Source organism: Talpa occidentalis, unplaced genomic scaffold, assembly GCF_014898055.3.
Source record: "Talpa occidentalis isolate TD23 unplaced genomic scaffold, MPIMG_talOcc4v2.1 talOcc4.8, whole genome shotgun sequence".
In the NCBI taxonomy this organism is placed as follows: domain Eukaryota; kingdom Metazoa; phylum Chordata; class Mammalia; order Eulipotyphla; family Talpidae; genus Talpa; species Talpa occidentalis.
In genome coordinates, this window is record NW_023605194.1 from 83,985,757 (window position 1) to 84,009,527 (window position 23,771).

A 23,771-nucleotide genomic window follows, 5' to 3' on the forward strand; every position below is an offset into this window, starting at 1 on the left:
CTAGAACTCATTTGAAAAGATAATTCTTGCTAAAACTTTTGGGGTTCAATATGTTTAAGAGAAACAAAGGAACAGACAAAACTAAACAAAAACATTCCCCAGAAATCTGAGTGTAGAATTGAGGTACTAGAGGGTGGGAAGTGGGTACTAAAGTGGGGAGGGTCCCAATGGATTATAGAGGAGGATTATAGCTCTTTGGTGGTGGGTGTGTTGTATGTGTGAGCCACACACATCCGAAGAGGCATGAGCCTGTATCTCTGAATCATATATAGTGTTTAAACCAACATTACCTAAAAAAAATATAACCAAGTTAAAAAAGAGTGCATGTCTCAATTGCGGGTTAGAAAGACCACCTAATGAAAGATTACGATTGTTGAACAAGCTAAGTCAGTACCTCAAGTTCCTATTACTCAGTTTTGTACTCGGCCCCTCTTCCTGGTAGCACCTGGCTGTAATTGAGGCTGATTGTCTCTCCGAAGAGGAAAATGTCCGAGCTTTTACCACTCAGAAGGATTTGCCTTCACAAACCTCAGTGGTTTTCTCCTCCACCTGCCACAAGGGCCTCCTTTGCCTGTCCTCAAGGCTGCTCTCCCCTAAGAGCTCTTGCCTTTCTCAGAAAACTGACCCTTCAGGTTTCAGAGAAGAGAGATAGACGTTTCTGGAGAGTCAGGGGAATGGAACAAATTGACTAGAGTAAAAGAAAATATAGCAGAAAAGTTTACTGGAAAAGGGCCTGCGTCAGTTGTTTGCTGCAGGTAAGAAACGAAATGAAATTTAGTGAGAGAAAATAGAAAAGGGCTTCATGGAGCAAGATTAAAGTGTCTGAAAACACTAGATTAAAAATAGATTTGACAAAGTTTTTTTTAATATATTCAAAATAGAGTTGAAATAACAAGTCATTGCAAAAGGTTATCAGGTACCAATTAAAATTCTCAGTAGAAATATTGGAGAGTGTGGATGTTGTTAATATGTGAGCACTATAAAAAATTCAATTAACTGCACATTTATTGTATTTAAAAATACACCCATGAAGCTTGTGACACCAATCTAAGCTGTAAAAATTCTCTTAGTAACAGTCAATTAAAATTTTCCATGAGTTTGGTCCAAAAGATGATGAATTTGAGGGGTCTGAAGAGAATTTATGCTAAAATCTATTTTTTGGAGAGGAAAATGTATTCTTTCATAACTCTGAAGGAATTTTGTAGATTCACATCTGGCAATACTTCATATGTGAGTCATTAAGGTGTATGAAACTTTCTCCCAGTAAGGATTATCCAAATGTACCCTAGAAAGTTGGGAATTTACAATAAACTATTACTATATTCATCCATCCTGCAAATGTAAAAAAAGACTACTCTAAAAATAACAATATCATCTTTTTTCCTCTCCCTGCCCTGTGCCTTAAATTAGGACATAATGAAATAGAAGAGACAGCAAAACCTAGGTTTTAGACATAAGATTTTATTTAAATACTCTTCTGTATGCACATGGGGATTTTCAGTGTATGTGACTTTAGAATACATACAATACATAAAGGGTGGAATGCTTCCTGGTTAAATCCAAGAGGGCCTGAAAGTGGAATAAGTCAGCAATAGGTGGTGAGAGCTATCATCAACTTTTCTACTTTGTGTGGGCATGAAATATAAAATCCTAGGAGGTATGCAGATTAAAGCATTTTCCTTTATCCCAATACCTCCCATTACTGCTCCATCATACTGTCCCATAGAACTGCCTTATATGAAGCCAGCCACATCACTATCTACAGAGAGACTTTCCTGGGGTTTTCAGGAAGCCTGGTCTTTTCCATTGGTTATGTACTAATACTTATGAAGAAAGAAAAACACCCTTTAAAGCTTACTAAAATGCATTCACCCTTGATGTTATTACTATATGTGCTTAGTTGGGTTGTAGCACTTATGTGGACTATTTTATGTTTATGCTCTAGGGATGGTTTATTTAAAAATCATAATAAAGTCAAAGTATAATTTCATCTAACTTTATACATGAGTAAACAATTAGGAAGAATATTCTGCTTTCTCATGTTTTCTAGTATTCTGGTACTTAATTTAAAATGGAAATACTATTTGGCTAGTACAAACAGTACTGTGTTGTGGGTTTTTTTTTTTCCATTTTCTATATATATTTTTATAATGTCATTTTTTCCTGAATGTGATGAACTGCTACAATATAAAGCAAACATAAGTCTAGATTCCTATGTAAATGGCTATTTTGTATCTAATCTGGGATATTTTATTTACATTAGACCCAAATTACTTATTAAACATTCATATTAAATGTAAATACATATGAACACAACAATAGTATATATTGATATATACCATACATTTCAATGCTTTTTGTATTTACTAAAAAAAGAGTAACTCAGTTGGAATAAATACTTTGAAAACTTTATTTTAGTCCATAGGATGTGAAAAATAAGTTATTTATTCAGACTTTCAACTTTTCAATGATTTGTATGCTTTTAGCTTGTAACAAAAATAGTCATTGTATACTCCAAATGATAATGAGTCTAAAGAATGACATTTCTCATTTGCTATTTGGAGTTTTCTTTTTGCTTTAATGTTTGCAATTTCTATGATGCTGTCTTATTTTAAGCCCAAATTAATTTCACTTAGACTTTGGGCCTTTAAATATGTGCATGATTGTTGAAAATCCATATTTCAAATACAGCTTAAACCCACACTTTATATGTCAACAACTTTCAGATTTAAGTGATTTGTTTTTTAATTATTGTAGTTTAAGACCAACTGTTAGTTGGATCTTACCTTGGTTCATTAAAAGTGTGTCCATATTTTCAGACCATGCCATCCCTTCTGTCCTTGGTGATCTGTGAAAACAACATCTACCCTTGTCAATAGCATTGTGATCTTTTTCATCTATAGCCTGTACTAATACTGAATTATGCATATTTGCTTAATTACATCATTTAATGAGCTTTGCATCATTAATCAAATTGCAAAAGGTCAACAAAAATTATATAATTGCTTCCATATACAATTATATAATGTTTTCTACAGCTAGAACAACACAAAGTGGGATATAATTTGAAATCTAAAAATTATTTATAAATCTGACCGGTTAATATTTTCAAATTCTTCAGTTCAAAAAAAGGCACAAGAGGGATATTGCTCATGGTTCTGTGGAATGATAGTGAATTTCTTCTCAAAAATAAATGTATTAATCATTCATTTATGTGGCATTGTCTAGCCTGGTCCTCAAAAGCCGGGATGATAGCAATGTTGATGAATGAACTATTTTCTAAGTTTTCACAGTATATGAAATTTTCATTTCATAATTATGCATCTCAAAATGTTTTTAAAAGTTTTGATTAATGATTTCTAACATGTGGTGATCTTGAAAATGTTTATTTATAGTAGTTTGAGAAGTCCTTACCCCACTCTGAGACAGCCTTTATTTCTCCTTAGACTGGTATGCTTCCAGGTTTCAACTGATTTATGTAAATCTAGGAATCTGTCATAACAGAGTAATATCTTTTCCAAAGCAGTGAAAAAATTTATAGACTTAAGTCTTCTGAAGAAGGTATACTTTTGGGGATATGATACAGACATAATAAATCAAGTTTAAGAGATAAATTTTTTGAGATGCAAATATATCATGTATTATTCCCCTTAATAAACAAAGATCCTGATGAAATAAGCCTCCATCCATTAAAAAAACATCTGCTACCCAGCAAAAAAATCCTGGATTATGTAGCTATGATGTGCAAATGACTTAGGTTATGGAAAAGGATGGTCTAATTAAAGATTTCTATTAAAATGATGGCTAATAAAATAGAGTCATATCTAGTCATTCTTGTAAAAATTTTTATTTCCATATCAAAGTGACTAATCTTAAATATAGTAGTATGACGCTGACTCTATGTTTTATATTCTATTACTTCCTGTAATTTGCTGCAGTTTTGATAATTTGTGTTGGGATGACTGTGCTCCCTCTACTGTTACACTCGTAGTTATATTTTCAGATAATAATGCTTGTCTTCATAGAGGAGACAGAGGGGAGTTAGGTGACAGAGAATTCACTTTCCTATCTTCCATTTTTTCCATTTCCAGGCTCAAATTTTTTCTCCCATGGTAGGCAGCTGTTTTTCCTTTTTCCCTTGATTAACTAAATCATGGGAACACCTGACTTCCAGTGAAATCATTGTGAGATGGTTTTTTCATTCAAATGGACACTAACAGATTTGGATTTTTCATTTTCCTGCCCTTCATTAATGGAGAATAAGGCTCTATCCGGTCTAATTTTATATTGAATTCCTGCACCATAAAACCTGTTACCTCAGATAAGCTCATTAAATTTTATATGACTCAAATATTAGGTCTTATAAAGATTCTATAAATAGTATTAAAATTATCACATGGTCATTTAAAATGTGTACATTTCAGTAGGGTATTCAAATATAAAGCTACATAGTACATATGGAATATATTTTAGTGAATTGGGCAGAGAGGAAATTTGAGCTCAAACCCAGACACACAGTGTATCCATTTTGAAAGAGGAAGAAAAACAATGAGAACACGATTCTAGATCATAGCATTCAAGGGTGTATGCATATTTCCCTGTTTTGTATAAGTTCTCTGAAGAGAAGAATAAATGTTACTTTCTAGCACCAAGAACGTTACGTTTTGGCCAAGAAATATTTGTTAATCATAGAAATGATTTTCAAGATGCTGGTGGGTGAGATCGAGACACTTACTGATAGGTATAGCTTAATTGTAGTAGCTCCAAAGAGTGTTCTAGGTGATGCTAAAGGAAAAATGGTGCCAAAGTATTTTTGGGACCCACGGTCCATTGAACTCACTCCCAGCCCTGAGGTGTGAGGTTGGATAGAAAGGACACCTGCCCTTTTTTTCAGGTTCAGCCATCCTTCAGGGAGGCACAGGTTCGGATGAAACCAAAACCAAAAGGAATATTCAGTTTGAAGAACTTACAGTAAATGAGTCTTTTTGGAACAGGTGTGCTCCAATAAATGGTAATGATCCTTACTATCTTTACTGATATAGGGAAAGGAGAAAAAAGAGAAATAAGAAAGCAACATCTGGGTGGTGTAGAATCAAGGACAAAAGAAAAATCCTAATGTTTTCCATCAGAGAGATATACTAGATTATTATAGATATTGTGGAGCTATAGACCACTATAGAAAATAGAACTAGAGATAGGATATTGTAGTGTTATTTAAAGTCCACCAAATGCTGACATTGTTATAAAGGCAAACACTGTCCTTCCACCCTGTAAGGAGACCCTTGCTCATGTGTAATGATGCCTTGAATGGCCCTCAGCATGCTACATCCCACTCAATTTCAAGTTTGACTTGCAGTTCTCAGTTTTGACTATCTGATGTGAAAAAAAGGGTGGATAGTAACACACTATTTACTTTTCAGAAATTAGGTGAAATATAGCTACTTTTGGAATGGACTACTGTGTTTGTTACACTGTGAAGGAGTAAATGATGCTACATATGAACAAAGTGAGGGAAATAACAACCAGTTAAATCCCACCATATTGGTTGAATGTTTATTATCTATACCACAATGTGTTAGCATGGTATGTATTTCATCTCATTTACTCTTGAAAATTGTAGACTCTGTTCTCATGTACCATGTAACCAGTGAGCTGATTACTGGTGCAATATCTCACAGATTTAATGTGATGATCAAACACGGGTATAACTTTTTGTAACCCAAACTCTTTTTACAATTCTTTCTAGAATGGGTGAGTCAATACACACATGCTTGTATTTATTCATATTTTAGAGTGTTTATAGTGAATACTTTGAAAGTGTTTTTTTTTTTTTTGCAATGAAGATTTCTTCCAATCTACACAAATATTTCTTCTAAATAGTAGCTAAACTGGTTTTCAGAATCAGAGATCTTTAAATCTTATACATTATCAAATAAAATTAAGACATTTCCTTTGGCACAAGTGAGTGAGAGAGATGTTTTATGTTGTAAATAAGCACTATCAAAATGTAGAGAGAGAAATGTCATTATTGATATTACTAGTAAACAAAACGAGAGAATTTATATTGGGGAGATAAAAAAGAATGATTAAAAAGTGTACTGACTTGGTTGGATTACACATGACATGGGTTACCTTAAGTCAATGGACAGTGTGACCCCCTCTTTTTCTTCACTTTTTACTTGGATTTTACTTGTAACTTTAGCAGAACTTTTGCCTGGCTCTTGTCATTTGTGTGTTTGTTTCCTGTAAAATTATCATGGATAATCAGACTAAATTTTTGTGTGTCCATGATTTGCTATGAAAATTCACTGTGTATCTGTAGCCAAAATTGCACTTAGTATTTCATGGGGTTTTGGCTGATTTCCTTTCTGCCTCCTTCATTAAGCAAGTGCCATCAAGGCCAGCAGTCCCCATATTATGTGTCCAGAGAAGAGCCAGGCCAGATGGGAACTGCGTGAAAGCTACCAGTTAGCTTGCTAATTGTGCCAGCTAGAACCAGTTGTATTGCATTTAAAAATGTGGAATCCAACAACTTCGCTGTTCACACTCAATTAGCAGTGTGCTGGAGAATGGGAAATTCAAGCAAGGAGTCCATGTGCTCCAGGAAGCGACAGCTGCTTCCTTACCCAGCAGTTACTATCTACTTTCACTTTTCTTAACAAACAGGCCAATAATAAATCATTTTTTCATAGACCATATAGCTATCTTATATCTCTACTGCTAATGTTTAATAATTTTGAAAAGCTTCTCATACAGAGAGCTCAGTGGTATTTCTCTACTTTATACCCAGCCTTTATTTTAGCAAGTGTAGAGTATTAACCACAAAATCAAGTCATGAATTGTTGACATTTTAGAAAAGAAGGATAAATCAATAAAGGAAAAAATAAATCAGGAAGAAAGACAACAATTAGCATATTCATCATAAATGAAGCAAACAGAACATCTAGACCGATGAAGACTCAAGTGTTTCATTTATACATCTTCTGAGATAAAAATAACTTTAAACAGCAACTCACTTCACTGGCATTTTTCGTTCCACTGTCTGACTGTCACAGATGATGCCGAATTTCTCTTTCTGACTGATCTTCAAGCTGAAGGTAATGTGACAGCAGGAACATTACGATTAGTATGCAAATACCTATCCCCTGGGTTACAAATTGGCATTCTTTAAATCATGCTATTCTCAGCTTTTTTTTTCATTTTGTTGTTAACTTCTCATTGGTCAAAACACTTAAACTTCTAAGTAACAAATAACTCTTTGAACACATGTGACGTTTCTCAGAATTTGTGTCACAACTGAAATAAATTCCATTTGAAAGTTGGATTTCTAAAGGTCTTATACATCCATTTACAAGACAACTGTTTTTCACATGAGGTTAAATCAACTCAGAAAAAAATTTTCCATATCTAATTTCATATCCACCTTTTGGTCTTTAATCTGTCTCAGAGATCATTCTGTTCCCTTTGTTCTTTGGTATGCAGAAAGTCTGAGAATGACTCTACTTTTAATACACTTATCTTCAGCAACTACATATGTTTAAATATTTTTACAATTTTATTCATGGACTAAAATGTCCTAGCACAAAGCATTCTACTTTTGGGGGGAAATTTATTCACTTTTACAGCTTAATAACATGCATTTCTCTTTGTTTTAACCACGAACCTCATGGCATTTTGTTCCAATATTTCTTCATGCAATATTGACTTTGAAGCGATTAACACTGGAATATATTTTTCCAAATAAAAGAGATCTATCACTCTGTTTTATTTGTAGTTAAAGTTTTGTACAAGTAACCTTGTGTTTCACAAACTCTTATCTCCATATAGTCAGTCCTCGGGCAATAAAATTCTACTAGTATGTATGTATGAGCTCAACGTAAATTGAACACTCCCCCGATAGCCACCTGTCCAGGTAGATTAAAGGAGGGAGTCAGAAGACAGAAGAAAATCTGCTTCTTCCTGACTTGACATTGACTCACCTCCCTTTAGCTGACCCGAGGACATGCCAAGGGATGCCTACTATGAGGCTGCCCTGGGCTGATGACACACTGGTAGAGTAGAAGAGGGACCCTAAACCGTCTCTGTGGCATTGCAAAGGGATAGCATCAATTAACTCTTTTCATTGTGCTCATTCAGGCACCATTAAGTAATGTTCTTATGATCTGCAGAAACTGATTCATTAAATATATTTAGATTTATTGGTTTGCTTATGGGAGATATCGAAGTACTAGCTTTATAATGTGTTTGAACACTGTAAAATTGAGATAGTAAAATGTGAAATTTGAAAATCCTCTTAGTAAAACCCATGCTAAGTCTATAAGGAATATGTGCCAGGAATAGGCTTATTTTACATTACAACTTTTAAACAAAGTTGAAATTTATCTTTTGAGTTCAGTGAAGTTGTAAATGTGCTCTTTCCCCTCAATCCTTGCACAGCATGCAATTGGCATTTGTTTAATGTGCATGCCCATTCTTTTCAAAACTCCTTTAACTGCAGGAAAAACTGAGACTTGAGTTTCATTTACCAAAATGAAAGTCCTTTATACATGGACAGACAAGTAAGTAGACGGTTCTTCCTAGGCTGAATGATTCTTTGTTGAGTTCAGTGCATCACTTGACAGGAGATTGTTATAGATGTAGAATTGTTGGGAGACCTAAATATCTTCAGCCCCTAGTCCCAGGGAATTCAGGCTCCACTAACAGATCTTATGCCCAGTGCGGGTGATGCAGGAGCTCCCAGGATACCCAGGCTCAGTTGACTGGAGCCTCTGAATATGTCGCCCTGCATGGTAAAGGGGTGTTAATTATCCTAGGTCACCCTGAGTGGGCACAGTGTAATTACAAGGGTCCTTACAAAAGGGGAATAGGAGACCTAATGTCAGCAGTATAAAGTGTAAGAACAAAAGCAAGAACATAGAGTGACGTGAAGGGGAAAGGAATGCAGGTGACAACTAGAAGCTACAGAAGGCAGGGAAATATTCTCCTCTGCAAGTTTCTAGAAGCAGCAAGCCCTGGCAACACCTTGACTTTAGCCCAGTGAGGCTGATTTTGATCTCCAGGACTCTAAGACCATGTACTACTAAGTTTGTGGAAACTTGTTACAGCAGCAAAGGAAAACTGATACATCCAAGGAACTTCAGTTTTTAAAACCCTGCCTGAAAGAAGGTAGGAATGGACTAAAATAAGCATACATGTTGGGACCAAAACAGTGAACTCTTATGCACCTGGACACTTCCTGCTGGACATTAACTTTGACTTCTTTCTAAGCCTCTGACCTACTGCAATGGAGATGGTACCTTTCTTAAAAGATTATTATGTGACTGCAGCCTCTGCAGCGCCGGTTCGATCCCCGGCTGCTCCCCGGCCACCGGAGGAGGGTCCCACATGGCGTGCAGACCTCTCCTGCCGCCCGCTGCTCTCCTCAGCAGTGTACTTCGGTCTTTCTGCCTGCTCTGCTCCCCGCTCTGGCTCTGGTGAATTCTCTCACCCTCCCGTGCTTCTGACTGTACCCAGTGCATGTATAAACGAAACAAACAAACAAACAAATAAATAAATAAAAAGCATGCCTCTATAAAAAAAAAAATTTAAAAAAAAATAAAAAAAATAAAAAAAAAAAAGATTATTATGTGAGACTAAATGTAACTATATTAAACCAAAGCGTCTTGCATGTTTGTTTGATTTTCTTTATCCTTATTTGATACTCACAGAGTCACAGTATGTAGTGTGGAACACTTGTGCATAACTCTATGCTGTTTTTGAGAACTTACATTGTATAACAAATCATGATATGTTTTATAGAAGTACGGACCTTTAATCCTACTGCATGAAACTAGCAATTTTGGAAAACTGACACGAGAAGATATGTGTGGAATGAATTGGGAGAATGTGAGCATAAAGGTAGGCAGGAGAGTTGGAAGGGTAGTGTAATGGTCCAGGCGTGAGGTGATGAGGAATTGGACAAAGGCAGCTGTAGAGAAATGGAAAGTAAACACTAGTAGTGAGAGGCCTGGAAAAGGCATAGGATAGAGAGGGAAAGGGAAACATCTCCAACCTCATAGACTGAAATAATGGTATTCCCTCTAGGTCTTGGTAATAAAAGAAATGCAGGTTTGGGGAAGTTAATAAGTGAAAGAAAGATTATAGACATGCAGAATGTTGACTCAGTTTGATTAACTTTTTTTGTCTGACAGAGGTCACATCATTTTTAACAGCCTACGCAAAGATGATAGAGAGCTTTCAAATTTATAGGAAGCCTCTCTATTAGCCAAAGAAAGCTACTGCTATCTATATGTCACTACCAAATAGGAAGGAGAAAAATAAATAAGAATTTAATTTTGGCACTTGCATAGTTTAAGTGAAAGCCTAACATTTTATTTTGGTGCAATGCTAGACAGTTTTCCTGTCTTTTTAAAAAATATGCTAATTGATCATATGACAACCACTGAGGAGGTCATGAAGGATTTGGGGGAAAAATAGGTAAAATAATTATTCATTTTTATTAAAGATTTATTTATTTATGCATAGAAGAACAGAGGTACAGGCCAGAGGTGTGTGTGTGTGGAGGGGGGGTGGTGGTGAGAGGATTCACCAGAGACAGAATAGGGAACAGAACAGGCGAATTGATTGAAATACATTGCTGAGGGGAGCAGCGGGCGAGTCAGGAGAGGGGTGGTCTGCTGCGCCAAAAATCATTATTGAATATTTAAAATATATTAGAAATATCTTCAGCATTTTCCCCTAGTCATTATTCTATAAAACAAATGATATTTTTAAAAATTAATGTATTTTTATTTAGATGTTTTATGTTTTAATTAAAATCTTTTTTTATTAAAGTAACACTGCTTTATAACATTATGTAAGTTTTAGATGTGCATCATTGAGACTCAACATGTATATTTACTATATTAAGTTCATCATTAAAAGTTCAAATCTGAGGCAAATGGTATTTTAGCCCTATTTTATATACAAGGAAACTAAGACTCAGAGAGATTAAGTAACGTGCTCAAGTTTGCATGGTTAAAAGGAGAGGAGCAAGGATGAGTTGTTGGACATGGTATATGAGTTGTGGTAATAGTTATGTCTGTGAGATTTAGTTAAACAAGGGAAATGACCAGAAAAAAAGTAGAGAGCCAGGAGCTTAACTACTTAATAAATATTTAAATACTTTAGTTACTCCTGAATGTAGAGGCCTCACTCACACAAAGTGGGGAAAAAGCACATTAAGTCAGAGAAAGTGAAGGATAAAGGGTAGTATGGAAATTTTTTAAAGAATGCCACTGCATTTTGGGAAAAAGAAAAGATGATAAAAAGTGAGGCAGAGGGCAAGCAGAGACCCCTTAGGACCTGAACCTATGGTATCAGAAGTGTAAGAAGAATAAGAGAGGTTAGGGACCAACAAGGATGATATTAGATGAGAGAGTGCATTCACAATAAATTTGCACTTATTATTAGTCCTATTCAAATTATACTGGGAAATGAAGGATTATTATGATTATTATTATTATTATTACTTGCAATTGTCTTTTCAGGTTTATATAATAGGCTAATAGAAGCAATTTATTTTGAGACTAAAAATTTTATATTTGTTTCTTTTTACAATGAAAAGAGGAAATTGTATTTTCCATTTCTGTTCTGTCTCAAGTTACTGCTACATGAAGAGCAATTTGTAAAGCAATGAGCCTGAGTTTTGTATGGTTCATAAATTATTTCTGAGAGCATTCTAGAAGAGAAGTTTGAAATGTTTTGAGCAAAGGCAATACCACTGAAATGTGTCTAATCTCCCAAAGTGGCTGCTTAGATATAATGCTCATTTAGACGTCTAGTTCTTAGTATGCTTACTGGCAAATCAGCCACATTATGTACTAGTCACATCAGATTGTATGTCCTAATGTGCTTTCTTTGTGTTGTCTTTGAATACCAAGTCACTGATAGTCAAAGACATCTGCCTTAGTAAAGTGAAATATTTAGAAGTCTAGAAAGTTTTCTGACGTAAGCAAAAATGTCCTTTCTTAATGTTTTAGAAATTAAATATCATTTTGTATTTTCATGGTTTTATTTAAATTACTTAGAATTTGAATAGCATGATAGGAAGGAGCAAAATTAAAAGTATTATCCAGATGAAAAGATGAGTTTATTTTTGGTAAAGAATATTGAGTTCTACGTTATACTCTCATACTCTTCATAATAACTGTTACTAATTGTTTCCTGACAGTTTTTCTTACTGTCGCTTAGTGTTCTTTTTTATTATTATTATTACTAGAATCAATTTCTATGCCATGGTAAAAATTAAAGCTTATTTATTTCTGTTATTTCAATAAGAACCAAATTTCCACAAGGGATAATTTGGCCTATTAGGTATCCAGAGTAGAAAAGGAAAACGACAAATATAATTCTCACCAAGTCAATTGATCATTTTTCTACCTCAAACCATAGAAAGATTATTTTCATTTATTTTCTTCATAATCAGATGTCTCCTGTTGCATAATAATTTTGACTTTATATATAGAGATATATGTATACATCTACTTTTCATGTGCATATGCTTATAAACTTGTGAAATTAAATATTTTAGAATGGTGAAGGAAGGAAGTCAATGACAAATTATTCACTCTTTGTAGCAAGTCTTAGTAAAATATCTGACTTGATACTTAGGGATATTCAGCCATTTAATTTTTTGACAGGCTGAATAAGCTTCTCTTAATTTGTAGATCATTGCTGGAAGAACTTTCTTTTCAACCTTGTAAGGAAGGCAGGAAGTCATCAAACATGCGTGCTGCCGGGAATCAGGCAGTTGCCATGTCTTCCATTGAATTTATCATTCTTTGACTACTTGAGCCTTTTAATCTTCTGATCAGTGGTGCTTAAGCTTAACTTATGGACAGGCTACAGGATATTCAGAATGTCATACATACATTAGTTTTCAATCAATTGATTTTTAGACCATATGCCTCACACAGAAGGATATTACTCAATCTTTTGCCTAGATGCTAATATAATAAGTAACTTTCCTGAACAAGAACAACTAAAGTCTTCACTGGTTTTCCATGGCTTACCTGTGAGTCCAAAATCCTTCACATGGTAGTATGTAAACTATTTTTCAAAACACAGATTTTATTTTCCAATAGACAGACCTGCTGCCTGGTATTCCCTGAAGGTGCCTCTGTTTACTCATCACTCTATGTTGTTCATGAATTTTTTTTTCTAACTTGGAATTCTCTACCCATTTTTTGTTCTTCAGAAATACCACAAAATAAAGTGGAGCTTAAGAGTTGTTTCTTCTTAGAAACCTTTGATATTCTCCAAAGAACCATCCTAGCAATGAGATTCAGCTGGTAGCACCGCAGTGCTACTAATCATGTTTCTTACAACAACTCTCTGTATTGGGGTCTTATTTTCTGTCTGAGGCAGAGATATAGTCTCATATGTCTCATAGCACATGTCATAGTACCTTTCCCTATAAAAATACCCAATGAATAAAAGAGGAAGTGAAGAAAAATAACAAAATGAGCTAGATGTTGTAGGAGTCCAACATGTGAAACTATGGGCATGCTGTAGTATTAAAACACACACACACACACACACACACATACATATGAATAACAATGAGGATCTGGTGAATAGGTAAAATTATTAATGATAGTGACTGCTGTTAATGAGCCTCTACTGGATGCTAGACACTGTATGTAGCTTTACACAGTGTTTTCTTTCATTCTTATACAGTCTAAGATTCTCATAAGTGAGGAAGTAAATATATAAATATATATAAATTTTATATATATTTTATATATGTGATATATATTTCCATAAATATATATATAACTCAGGAATTTTATTTTACTTAAAAGAATTCACTCCTAAATATTTATTTATAATTAAATACTATAACTATTCTTTTAATGTTTTTTCAAAATGGTCTCAAGAAAGAGGAGGTGAATATATTTGCAATTTTATTTTTTAGAAAAAATGCAAACTGGTACAGGAAAAGGTGTTCAACATCACTAGTAATCAGATATATACAAACAACACAGTGAGCTATCAACCCATACTTGTTAGGATGTTTGTTATCAAAAAAATAGCAAGCATTGATGAATATATGGAGTAAAGGGAAATCATATACAGTGTTGACGGGAATGTAAATTGTATAGCTTTATATATATATTTCATTCTTTCAAAAGAATGAAATCCTGCCATTTGTGATATGAACAGACCTTCAGGGCATTGTACCAAGTGATGTAAGGAAGACAGAGAGAGGCACAAATTGATCTAACTTATATATGAAATATGAAATAGTCAGACTCAAGGAAGAGTGAGTAGAATGTGGTTGTCAAGGGTAGATACAAGGGAGTAAAGAGGTGTTGACCATTCTAGGTGGTGTGCTAACTGATTGCTGTTTTAATTTGCTTTTCCTCCACAACATATGCTGTGGAGCACCATTTTAAGTGCTTAGTTGTCACATGTATGTCTTCTTTAGTAAGATATCTGTTAAGATATCCAGCCCAATTATTAGTCAGGTTGTTTGTTTTCTTATTACTGATGTTGAGTTCTTTGTATATTTTGAGGAGCAGTCCTTGATCAGATGCCTTTTACTAGTCTCTTCCCCTTATTTGTGATGTATTTTTTCATTCTCTTGGGAAATATAATTTTTATAGCTTAATAAGTCTCACTTTTCTAGTCTTCTCTTAAGACATCAGTTTCCTATTATTTCAATTCAGCTTCTGAACAATTACAAAGACATTTATTGGTGGGGCTTACCTTTGGTAAGATTCAATATAACTTATTTTCAACACTAAAATTACAAATGCAAGTAGTGTCTGATAAATAAGGATGGAGCCAATATAGCTTTTTCTATGGATAGAGATTCTTAAGAATTAAAATTATACATATCTATATATAATTACATATATTCCTCTGTGAATACTTTTGGTTTTTTATGTGAAGATTTCCGAGAGCAGCATAGTTATTATTTCTGTTTTCCCAATGTGAAATCCACATTAAAGTGAAATACTGTTCCAAAGGGAATAGCAAATCATGTTGTTGACTTTTAGCTCAATTTCACAACCTGTGGGACATGGAATCTCTGTTAAGTACAACTACAAATGCCCTATTATTTTGTGAACTAGATCTCTTTCACAGAGAAACATAAACAAGGGAGAAATTATACCAAATGTAGACCAGTAATAATACTATTAAGAAAATTAAGTAGAATAATTATAGTGTTATTATTGTAGAATTTGTCATTTTCCTAGGGCTCTACTTCACTTTAACTAAAATTTAACTATCTATATTGTCAGTCACATGTTCTAATATTTAAAAAAAACTGTCTATGCTGATTTTTTGACATTATGACAAGATTTTTCTACATCTTGTCATTATGATTATGGAGAACTGCAGATGTCCTTGGAAATGATTGCTAATTATCACATATCTATCATTTGTATCTATATTCAGTTATATGGTTGTTTTATCAATTGTATTTCTTAGGGATGAATAATATAAACATTTGCATGAAGTAAAATTAGTTTTTATTTTATTTTTTTTTTAAAGATTTATTTATTTATTTATTTATTTATTTATTTATTTATTTATTTATTTATTTATTTATACAAGCACTGGGTACAGTCAGAAGCGCGGGAGGGTGAGAGAATTCACCAGAGCCAGAGCGGGGAGCAGAACAGGCAGAAGGACCAAAGTACACTGCTGAGGGGAGCAGCGGGCGGCAGGAGAGGTCTGCGCGCCATGTGGGACCCTCCTCCAGTGGCCAGGGAGCATCCGGGGATCGAACCGGTGCCACAGAGGCTGCGGGCAGCTTCGCAACCCAGCGCTCAACCGCTGCGCCACCAGGGAGGCCCTAAAATTAGTTTTTAACCATCATTTTTTTTTGCCTAAAAACTACTTTTTTGGTATAAATTCCTTGGCATATGGCTATGAATTTCTCTAATAATTAATTTGGTTAGTAATCTCTAGGTTACATATTTTTATGACTTAACACTTGACTTTTAGTAAATATGCATTCTATTTGGATCATCTTAGTAACTGTTTGGGTGATCATAAATAAATTCATCCATACCATCTTAAGGCTGATGATTTCAAATCAGTGTCTGTGTCTCATACTCTTCTCCCGAGTTTATCTTTTCACCTCAACTTTAAATCCTCACAAGCCTTTAGGCAGATGCACATTTATCATCTTTGCTTCCAATCTAAATGTTTTCTTTTTTTTTTTTTTTTTAAAGACTTATTTATTTATTTATACAAGCACTGGGTACAGTCAGAAGCACGGGAGGGTGAGAGAATTCACCAGAGCCAGAGCGGGGAACAGAACAGGCAGACTGATGAAATACACTGCTGAGGGGAGCAGTGGGCGTGGCAGGAGAGGTCTGCTTCACCATGTGGCACCCTCACTGGTACCGGGGGATCGAACCTGCGCTGCAGAGGCTGTGGGCAGCTTCGCAGCCCAGCGCTCAACTGCTGCACCACCGGGGAGGCCTCCTAAATCTTTTCTTATGTGACTTTTCTCTTAGTCAATTTTCCTGCCATCTACTCAGTGACCTGAGTGAAAAATCTGGGAGTCATTTTTGACTCTTCCCTCACCACATCCAATAGAGTTTCTTAATATCTCTTAACTCATTCATTTCATTTTCTCTTTGCTTTCACTGGACCAGAGCAGATTTTGTGTGACATTTCTGCAGTATAGATCTTGCTGTTGACCTGGAGTCTTCTCTTGCCTTCCTAAAGGCCATACTGCATCATGCAACAAGATTCATCTTTCTGAAAAATAAATCTGAGATGATGTCCTTGCCTGACCAGATGTCATGCAAATGAATGCAATTTCCTTCAGAGCCAAGCTTTATGCAAAGGCAGAGACAGCTGCCTCTATGGGATAAAGTGAGGTGTTGCTGAAGTTTTTTCCTGTCAGATTTTTCTCTTTGCAGGATCACTATTGTGTCTGAGCTTTCCATCTTCCTCATTGAGCTAATAAAGTTAAGCCTCATTTTAATCAACACCTTTTATTTTTGAACAAACTATTTGTATAGAAATAATTTTAGAGAATGCAGAACACACATAGGTCCCCTGTTCATCCCCCTCTCCCCTTTCAACACGATACTCAATTGTTAACAGTTTTTCAAATACATTATCTTAAAGTGTTTGCAGAAACTAAGAAGTCAACATTGATGTATTACTGTTAACTAAATCTTAAAATTTTTCACATTTCATCTGTTTTCCCCCTGATTTATTTTTTCTGATACAGGATCTAATCCACAATATCAAGATGCATTTAAACAAAACTTATTTTACTGTAAAGAATTAATGGCAGTTATTAAAATTTTAGTCTAGGAGAATTTATAGAACTAACTAGGAAATCACTCTTCATAGTCCAAGGAAATGGATGAAAGAGTAGGATTAAAAGAGTGATTGAATAGAAGCACAGACAGTGAAATTTGGAAAGAGGGTGTTCCAGTGTGAGATCCTGGACTAGGAGGGGTCTAGCATTGATATGAGACCCTGGGAAATCAGGAGACACTCTGAGAACATGTGACTGAGGAGATGCAAAATGGAGATGATGAACAAATGAAGGCACAAATAAGTCATTGCAAGCAAATATTTCATTTACAAGCCTGAGAATAATGCTTCTTGCTGACTGAATTATTGTGAGTCCAAACCCAGACTGTGAAAATATTTGGGAGGAAAACAAATAAAAATGTGAGCCATTGGCTAGACCTGAATTTTCACAAATTTCTTAAGAGCTCTTTGTCCTTCCTGTGGCATTTGAAGGGGACGAAGATTTGGGGATGGAAAAAGATATCCTGAGGTTTGGAGGGAACTTGGATTTTCTTTAGCTGATACAAAATTTGTGATTGACCTTAAATATGTGAATGTCATATTTCTCTATTCAAATGCATTGTCTTGGGTTTTAAAGGGTCAAATACAACTTTCTGGCTAAGTCATCTCTATCAGAACCTGATGAGACGTCTGTGTAGTTGTCAACTTCCCTGGAAGCATGAGCAGTAGTCCCCTGCAAGGGACAGGATATTAAATTAGCTGTTCCACTTTTAATTTCCTGGCAGCCTATTGTGTAGATACTAGGACATTACCAGGAAAATCTGCATTAAATTCCTTTTTTAAAAATGAACCATTGCAAAAGCTATTTGCTAAAAGTTGTGTGTTGGGGGGAAGGATTTGTGGGTTTGGGTTTGGGCTGTGGTTGCTTTTTTGGAGTCAAGTTTCCTATCCTAATATGTTAAGATGTGCTACTCAAAGGGAAGGATTTATTCAAGTATTGATAATGGAGACTATAGGCACAAAGCATTCTATACTCAGAGCAGGATTCTTTTTGTTATTATATCAGTGTGTGTAGGTAGGATTCATGAGTAAAGTTTGATTTATACTAGTTGTACAGCCATAATAATGCATTTTTTAATATAACATCATATTTATATTATATTTTAAAATATTTATATTATATTTTAAAATATTTATAAAATATTTTAAAAAGGCAGTAACAAGGTATAAAAAGATAGCAAGGATTTTCTCCTTTTTACAGAGTATCAATAACTTTATTATTTATTCATACTTTTAGTATTTAGTACTTAGAGTTATAATTAGAAAACAGCAAGAATCGGGATTTTTTTTAATTAGAATTGGTTTTCATCAATATGCTTGGGGATTAGAAAAGCCCCAAGTTATAAAACTTTCCACTAGTTCCAATGAAAATTCAGGCTAATGTCAAATCATTACAAGTTTATCAGGCATTTGTCATAACAACACTAATTATGAATTATATCATTTTCTATTCTTGAGAATGTGAAAAGTAATTAAATTGTGAATCATAGTTGATGCACAGTTTTAAAAATTATTTCTTTTGGAAAATCAAGGTGTATTGTTCTTTTGTATTCTAAATAAATGCTTAATAGAAAAATGAAGTTTAATAAAAATCTAGATCTATCAGAATAAAATAATTTTGTTATGAATAATGACTTGATTATATTAATAAATTTTAATATACTTATTGTAAAGATGTGACCCCCTTAGTTTAGGATTTAAATATTAGGATGTTTCTTCATTATACCCAACTTTAATTTTAAAATAGAGATTTAATTAGATGAATTAAAGACAGAGTCATGATAATATTGCCTGTTATATAGTCTCTTCTTTGAAAATGTTATAATTGCAGGGTTCATAAATGATGTGGAGATTAAAATCTTTGTAAATCTTTAAGCGTTGTAATTAGCCTTCATTACTTTTTGGCTAGCCAGATTTAAAAGCATACAAGTGATTAATTTAAAATCAGCCACGCTGAAAAAAAGATTCAATATTTTTAGTCAATTAGCTAATTCTAATTTCGCTTTGTTTCCTGTCACGCTGTTTCCTATTCTCATTTTTTCCTCCGAAACTGCTAATATAGCAGTAGGAAATTAACAATGTAGTAAGTCATAAATATCATGTTCTGCTGAATTTTTTAACTTATCACTGGTGGTCCTGTTTTAGATTGCAAATGTTCCTCTTACCGGTGATGACTGAAAAGCTTATTACAAGCTCACACATTCGCTTTCCTTTACATTTGGAATGATCTGAGCAAGAGAATTAACATTTACTTAGTTTCAAGTAAAAGTTGTCCTCTGAGTCTCAGCTTCCAATGCAACTATTAAAATGTGAGACATCTCCTGTGCATTTATTCCTGCAAAATGCGTCCTGCTCTTTAGTATACATATATTTTAATTTAAATAAATGACGTTCTATTATGTATCTTACTCTGCTTCTTCATGCCTTTCCTCCAGCATTGTGCTTTTTGAAAAGATGCATCCTTTGTTTTTAATTGTAAATATGAGTTACTTTGTTCCACCCTATTTTCTTATACTCAACTTCCTTCAGTTCCCCTTTATAACCACGTTTTAGGGGAGGAACTGAAGCTTCAAGACTTGAGTAATCTTTCCAGGACTGCACAGTTGGGATTGGAACTCTGGCTTTCTCTACCAGTTTCCACCAGCACTCATGTCCTGCAGGGGCCTGCTCTGTGCAGGGGCCTTCTATGTGGGCTGCTGTGGTAGAGTCTGAATGGCTGACTCCACGTCCCGCATCAACCTCAGTTTTGACCTTACCACATAGTTTAAGTAGAATTATTCAGTAACTGATACATGAAACTAAATTCTATTAGTATTATAAAAGTCACATAGCGTTTAATGAAGACCTAAAAATACTGTTTTAAAAAACTCTAGTCAAGACTGAAGTGGAAAGAGAAGCACAAATTATTAAATGGCTACTCAGTGGCAGGCAGTGTAGCAGAAATTTTTTGCCCAATAATTAACCTTTATTCGTTTAGGTGCTCTATAATGTAGCTAGAATGATTCCTGTCTCACCAATCAGAAAAGTATCCTGTGTTGCTATAATTGATCACTGGCAGAATCAAAAGTTTACTCAATATTCTTCACCTTCCAAAATTTATATTTTTCTTACTAAATGATATTATCTTGTATTAATAAGGCCTCTGTTTAAAAAAACAAAAATATAGAGGGAAGTTTGAGTGATACCCAGGTGTCTATCTCATTTTTATAACTTGCTCAGTGGGAGCAGTCTCCCCAAAGGGGACAGGTAGGCTTTTCTTAATATACCCCAGAGTAGGCCTTTTGTCATTTGGTACGGGAACTAGAGGTAAATTAAGGCTCTGTGAGCCTTGGGAAATTTACTATTATTTAAAGAAAGCAGATTGTTTGGACTTGAGAACAGTGAGAGCCTTGAAGGCTAGGAGAAGCTTCTGTCCTTGTCTAAGTCCTTTACTCTTCCCTAATCAAAATAAAAATTGCCTTGTCATAAGTTTCTGTCCTCTTCCTAATCACAGACCCAATCGCTGCTCTACCTTTTATGACCTGGAAGAATGTAGCCTGGGTTGAGGCATCTCATCCACCAGTAGGCTTATCAGTAAACATGTTTTCTCTAGGAATCTTGCCTTTACTCTCAGAATAAAGGGTGGCATTCCACTTCTTGGCTGTCATGTGAAGTCTCTCCGTCTTTATTGCTCCAGGTCTCAAAATACAGGATAAATATTTCTGCTTTGCCCCCTTCATTATTTTTAAGAATGTGCAGTCATGTAAATTCAATGTTGCTAAATTGTTTTTCTTTTGCTAACTCATCTGATGCTGTTAACTCATACTGCCGAGAAGAACCCAGAGGGGTTCAGGATGGTTTCTTTTGCACCCCAACACACTTAGAGTCAGCCTGAGCAAAGGTTTGTTTGAAATTTTTTCCAATTTCTTATTTATAAATAGCCTAAGAGGGTAGTAAAGTAGAAAATCCATGCTTTATATATCAATTAGAGATTTATTTTCCTAGAAAACAACCATTTTGAAATTAAATTGATAACAAAGTTAGAAAACCCTTCTCATGTAAAGAAGTTTGCTGTGTTCTTAAAGCATTTTGAATTGATATGTTTTTTGTTTATTGGTGTATGGACATCATGACTATGTCTGACATTGTTTCTGTTTTCCATTGACCTCTAAGTAAAAATGACCTTCAGGTCTTTATGGAGATAATGGCAGGGAAGTATTAAGGATCTGTATAGATTTTGGAAAGGTCACTTTTCCAAAACAGTTGTTGAGCAAAAACATCACATCATCTTTCAGGAGATCATTTTTCTCATAAGCATGAGCAGTGATGGGTAGAGGAGAGGTTCCGTGTCAGTTGAGGTACAAGGATGCTTCCTCAATGATAAAACCCGGCAGCAATTCAGAACAAACTGATGTTTGGCATAGGTATGTCTTTTTCTTTAGAATCATCTTTCTTCCCCTATTTCTGCTAGATGATCAATCTTAAGATAGGATAGTGTTGGAGAAAGGCAGACGAGAATTGAGCTCAGCAAAGAAGTTCTAAGTGAATTTGCTTATTCCGGAAAGTCAGAATCCAGCCGCCAGAGGTGGGGATAGGCTTTTCTTAACATACCCCAGAGTAGGGCTTTTGTCATTTTTTTTTTTTTTTTAAACTGGAAGCAAGCCTGTGGGGCTTGAGCCTCTAGTGGCCCTCAGATCCCACTCCAGAGGAGACCACTTTGCTCCTTCCCTGCAAAGTGTTCTCTTGACTCAGAGGTAATTAGCAGAAGTAATTAATAGTGTTACTGTGAGGATCCTAAGGCTGCTTGATTTACTTTCAAATCAAATGGAAAACTGTAGTGTCCCTTTAAAACACCCAAAGGCATACTTGACATTTGCAAGTTTAATGTCTATGTTTTTTAGATAATGCAATGTTTTGACAGTATCTGGAAATAGCAAGACACTGATTTTCTTTCAAGAGTTAGATTTGTTAATATTTTATAATATGTTAAGTATTAGAAGCAAAAGGGGGGAAAGGCAGCATTTAATGTAACAAATTTTAGAGCATCAGTATGTAATTGTATACACATACATACTAGAAGGACACATGTACAAGTAATTGTACAAATAGGATGACACCACTAACCGAGTTTGGAATGTGGATGCTGACTACCAAAATCTTAGCAAACTACATATTGAAAATGTGTAAACCATTTTTTCAGGAATATAATATCTTGTAGGACTTATCATTTAAGATGGTATGAGGCTGCACTTTTTCAAAATTATTTTAAATAGTTTGAAGAAGAGTGAAATAAATAGTTTGAAGAGTGAAAATACTTGTTAAATATATCTTTAGAAGCTTAAATATTAGAAATTCACTGCTTTTATCCTTTCAAGTTCTGTGTAAGTCATTTGAACTACACATAAATACAGATAGGAAATATGATTTTATATTTAATATGCTTTTGTGTGCTATATATAACATCTTTCTCACCTTTTATTTATGTAATTCATTACTTCAGAGTATGATAATCAGTTACCTACTACCTGTGTGCCCTTGAGGAGAGTCTTATTATTGCTTGTTCTAGTTGCTTTTCTAAAAAGAATGAGAAAAAGATGAGATAGATTTTTTATGTTCCTTCCTGTTCTAAAATTCTATGGGTTCTATGATCCTATGTCTTCTCTCTTTTTTCCCCCTCCCTGTGGAGTCTCATAGTCTTTGTTCATCTTACTCTTTTACAAATTTGAATCAAAGACTTCTTGGCAGAGTGTCAGTTCTCTGACAATCTGTGACAATATATTATTTTGTGCAAATGTTACCAAATGAATAGCTGGTAGAAGTTGTTCCTTTTACAATTCTAAACTTGCTGAGTTTGATGAATAGGATCTAATATTTGGCATTTTTATCTTTAAATGTCATCATTTTAATCTTTGTAGGAAATTCATTTATATAACAAACTTTAAATCCCTTTATACTCACACGAATGAGATGTAGGGGAAATCACTTTCCTTCTTGCTCTCTTGATACCTTCTTTGTTGACAGAATGGATGGGCGAATCTGTGCTTCTTTTAGATGAAATTTTTCAAAGTGGGAAATTTTCTATACTAACATATTACCTATCATTTATATTTTTTCCGCACAATCTTCATATAACTGCATTTTTTTGAGGTTAAGCTTAATATCTAAACACCACTGAATCCATCCCATACTCAAGATATTTAGATTTTAGTTGCTGTTATTTAGAAAGATTTGATGATATTTTGAGCAAGAATATCATAAATTGGTTTCAACAATAGCTTCAACCACCTGAGTCTCTCTCTCTCTTTTTAATGATATGGTGCCTATACTTGTCAGGTCATAAAAACCTTCATCCTGTGAAGTCACTTACCTTGTGACATGTAAATTATTTTTCAGTCAAAGCTATGTAAATCTTTACTTTGCAATTGTACTTTCAGGAAAGGGTTTAATTTGAGAAA

At 34.5% G+C, this 23,771-nt stretch overlaps 1 protein-coding gene across 1 annotated transcript in view; it reads right to left on the reverse strand.

The window, feature by feature from the left end:
• The window catches only part of RGS21 (regulator of G protein signaling 21), a 39,787-nt gene extending 16,398 nt beyond the window's left edge, over nt 1–23,389 (reverse strand). The window contains exons 1-3 of the mRNA XM_037497192.1: nt 23,275–23,389; nt 7,017–7,091; nt 2,787–2,863 (exon numbers count right to left, since the gene is read on the reverse strand). Coding sequence (XP_037353089.1) covers nt 2,787–2,863; nt 7,017–7,027 — 88 coding nt within the window. The 5' untranslated portion in view covers nt 7,028–7,091; nt 23,275–23,389. The remainder of the gene's footprint in view (nt 1–2,786; nt 2,864–7,016; nt 7,092–23,274) is intronic.
• Nucleotides 23,390–23,771: the final 382 nt, after the last annotated feature.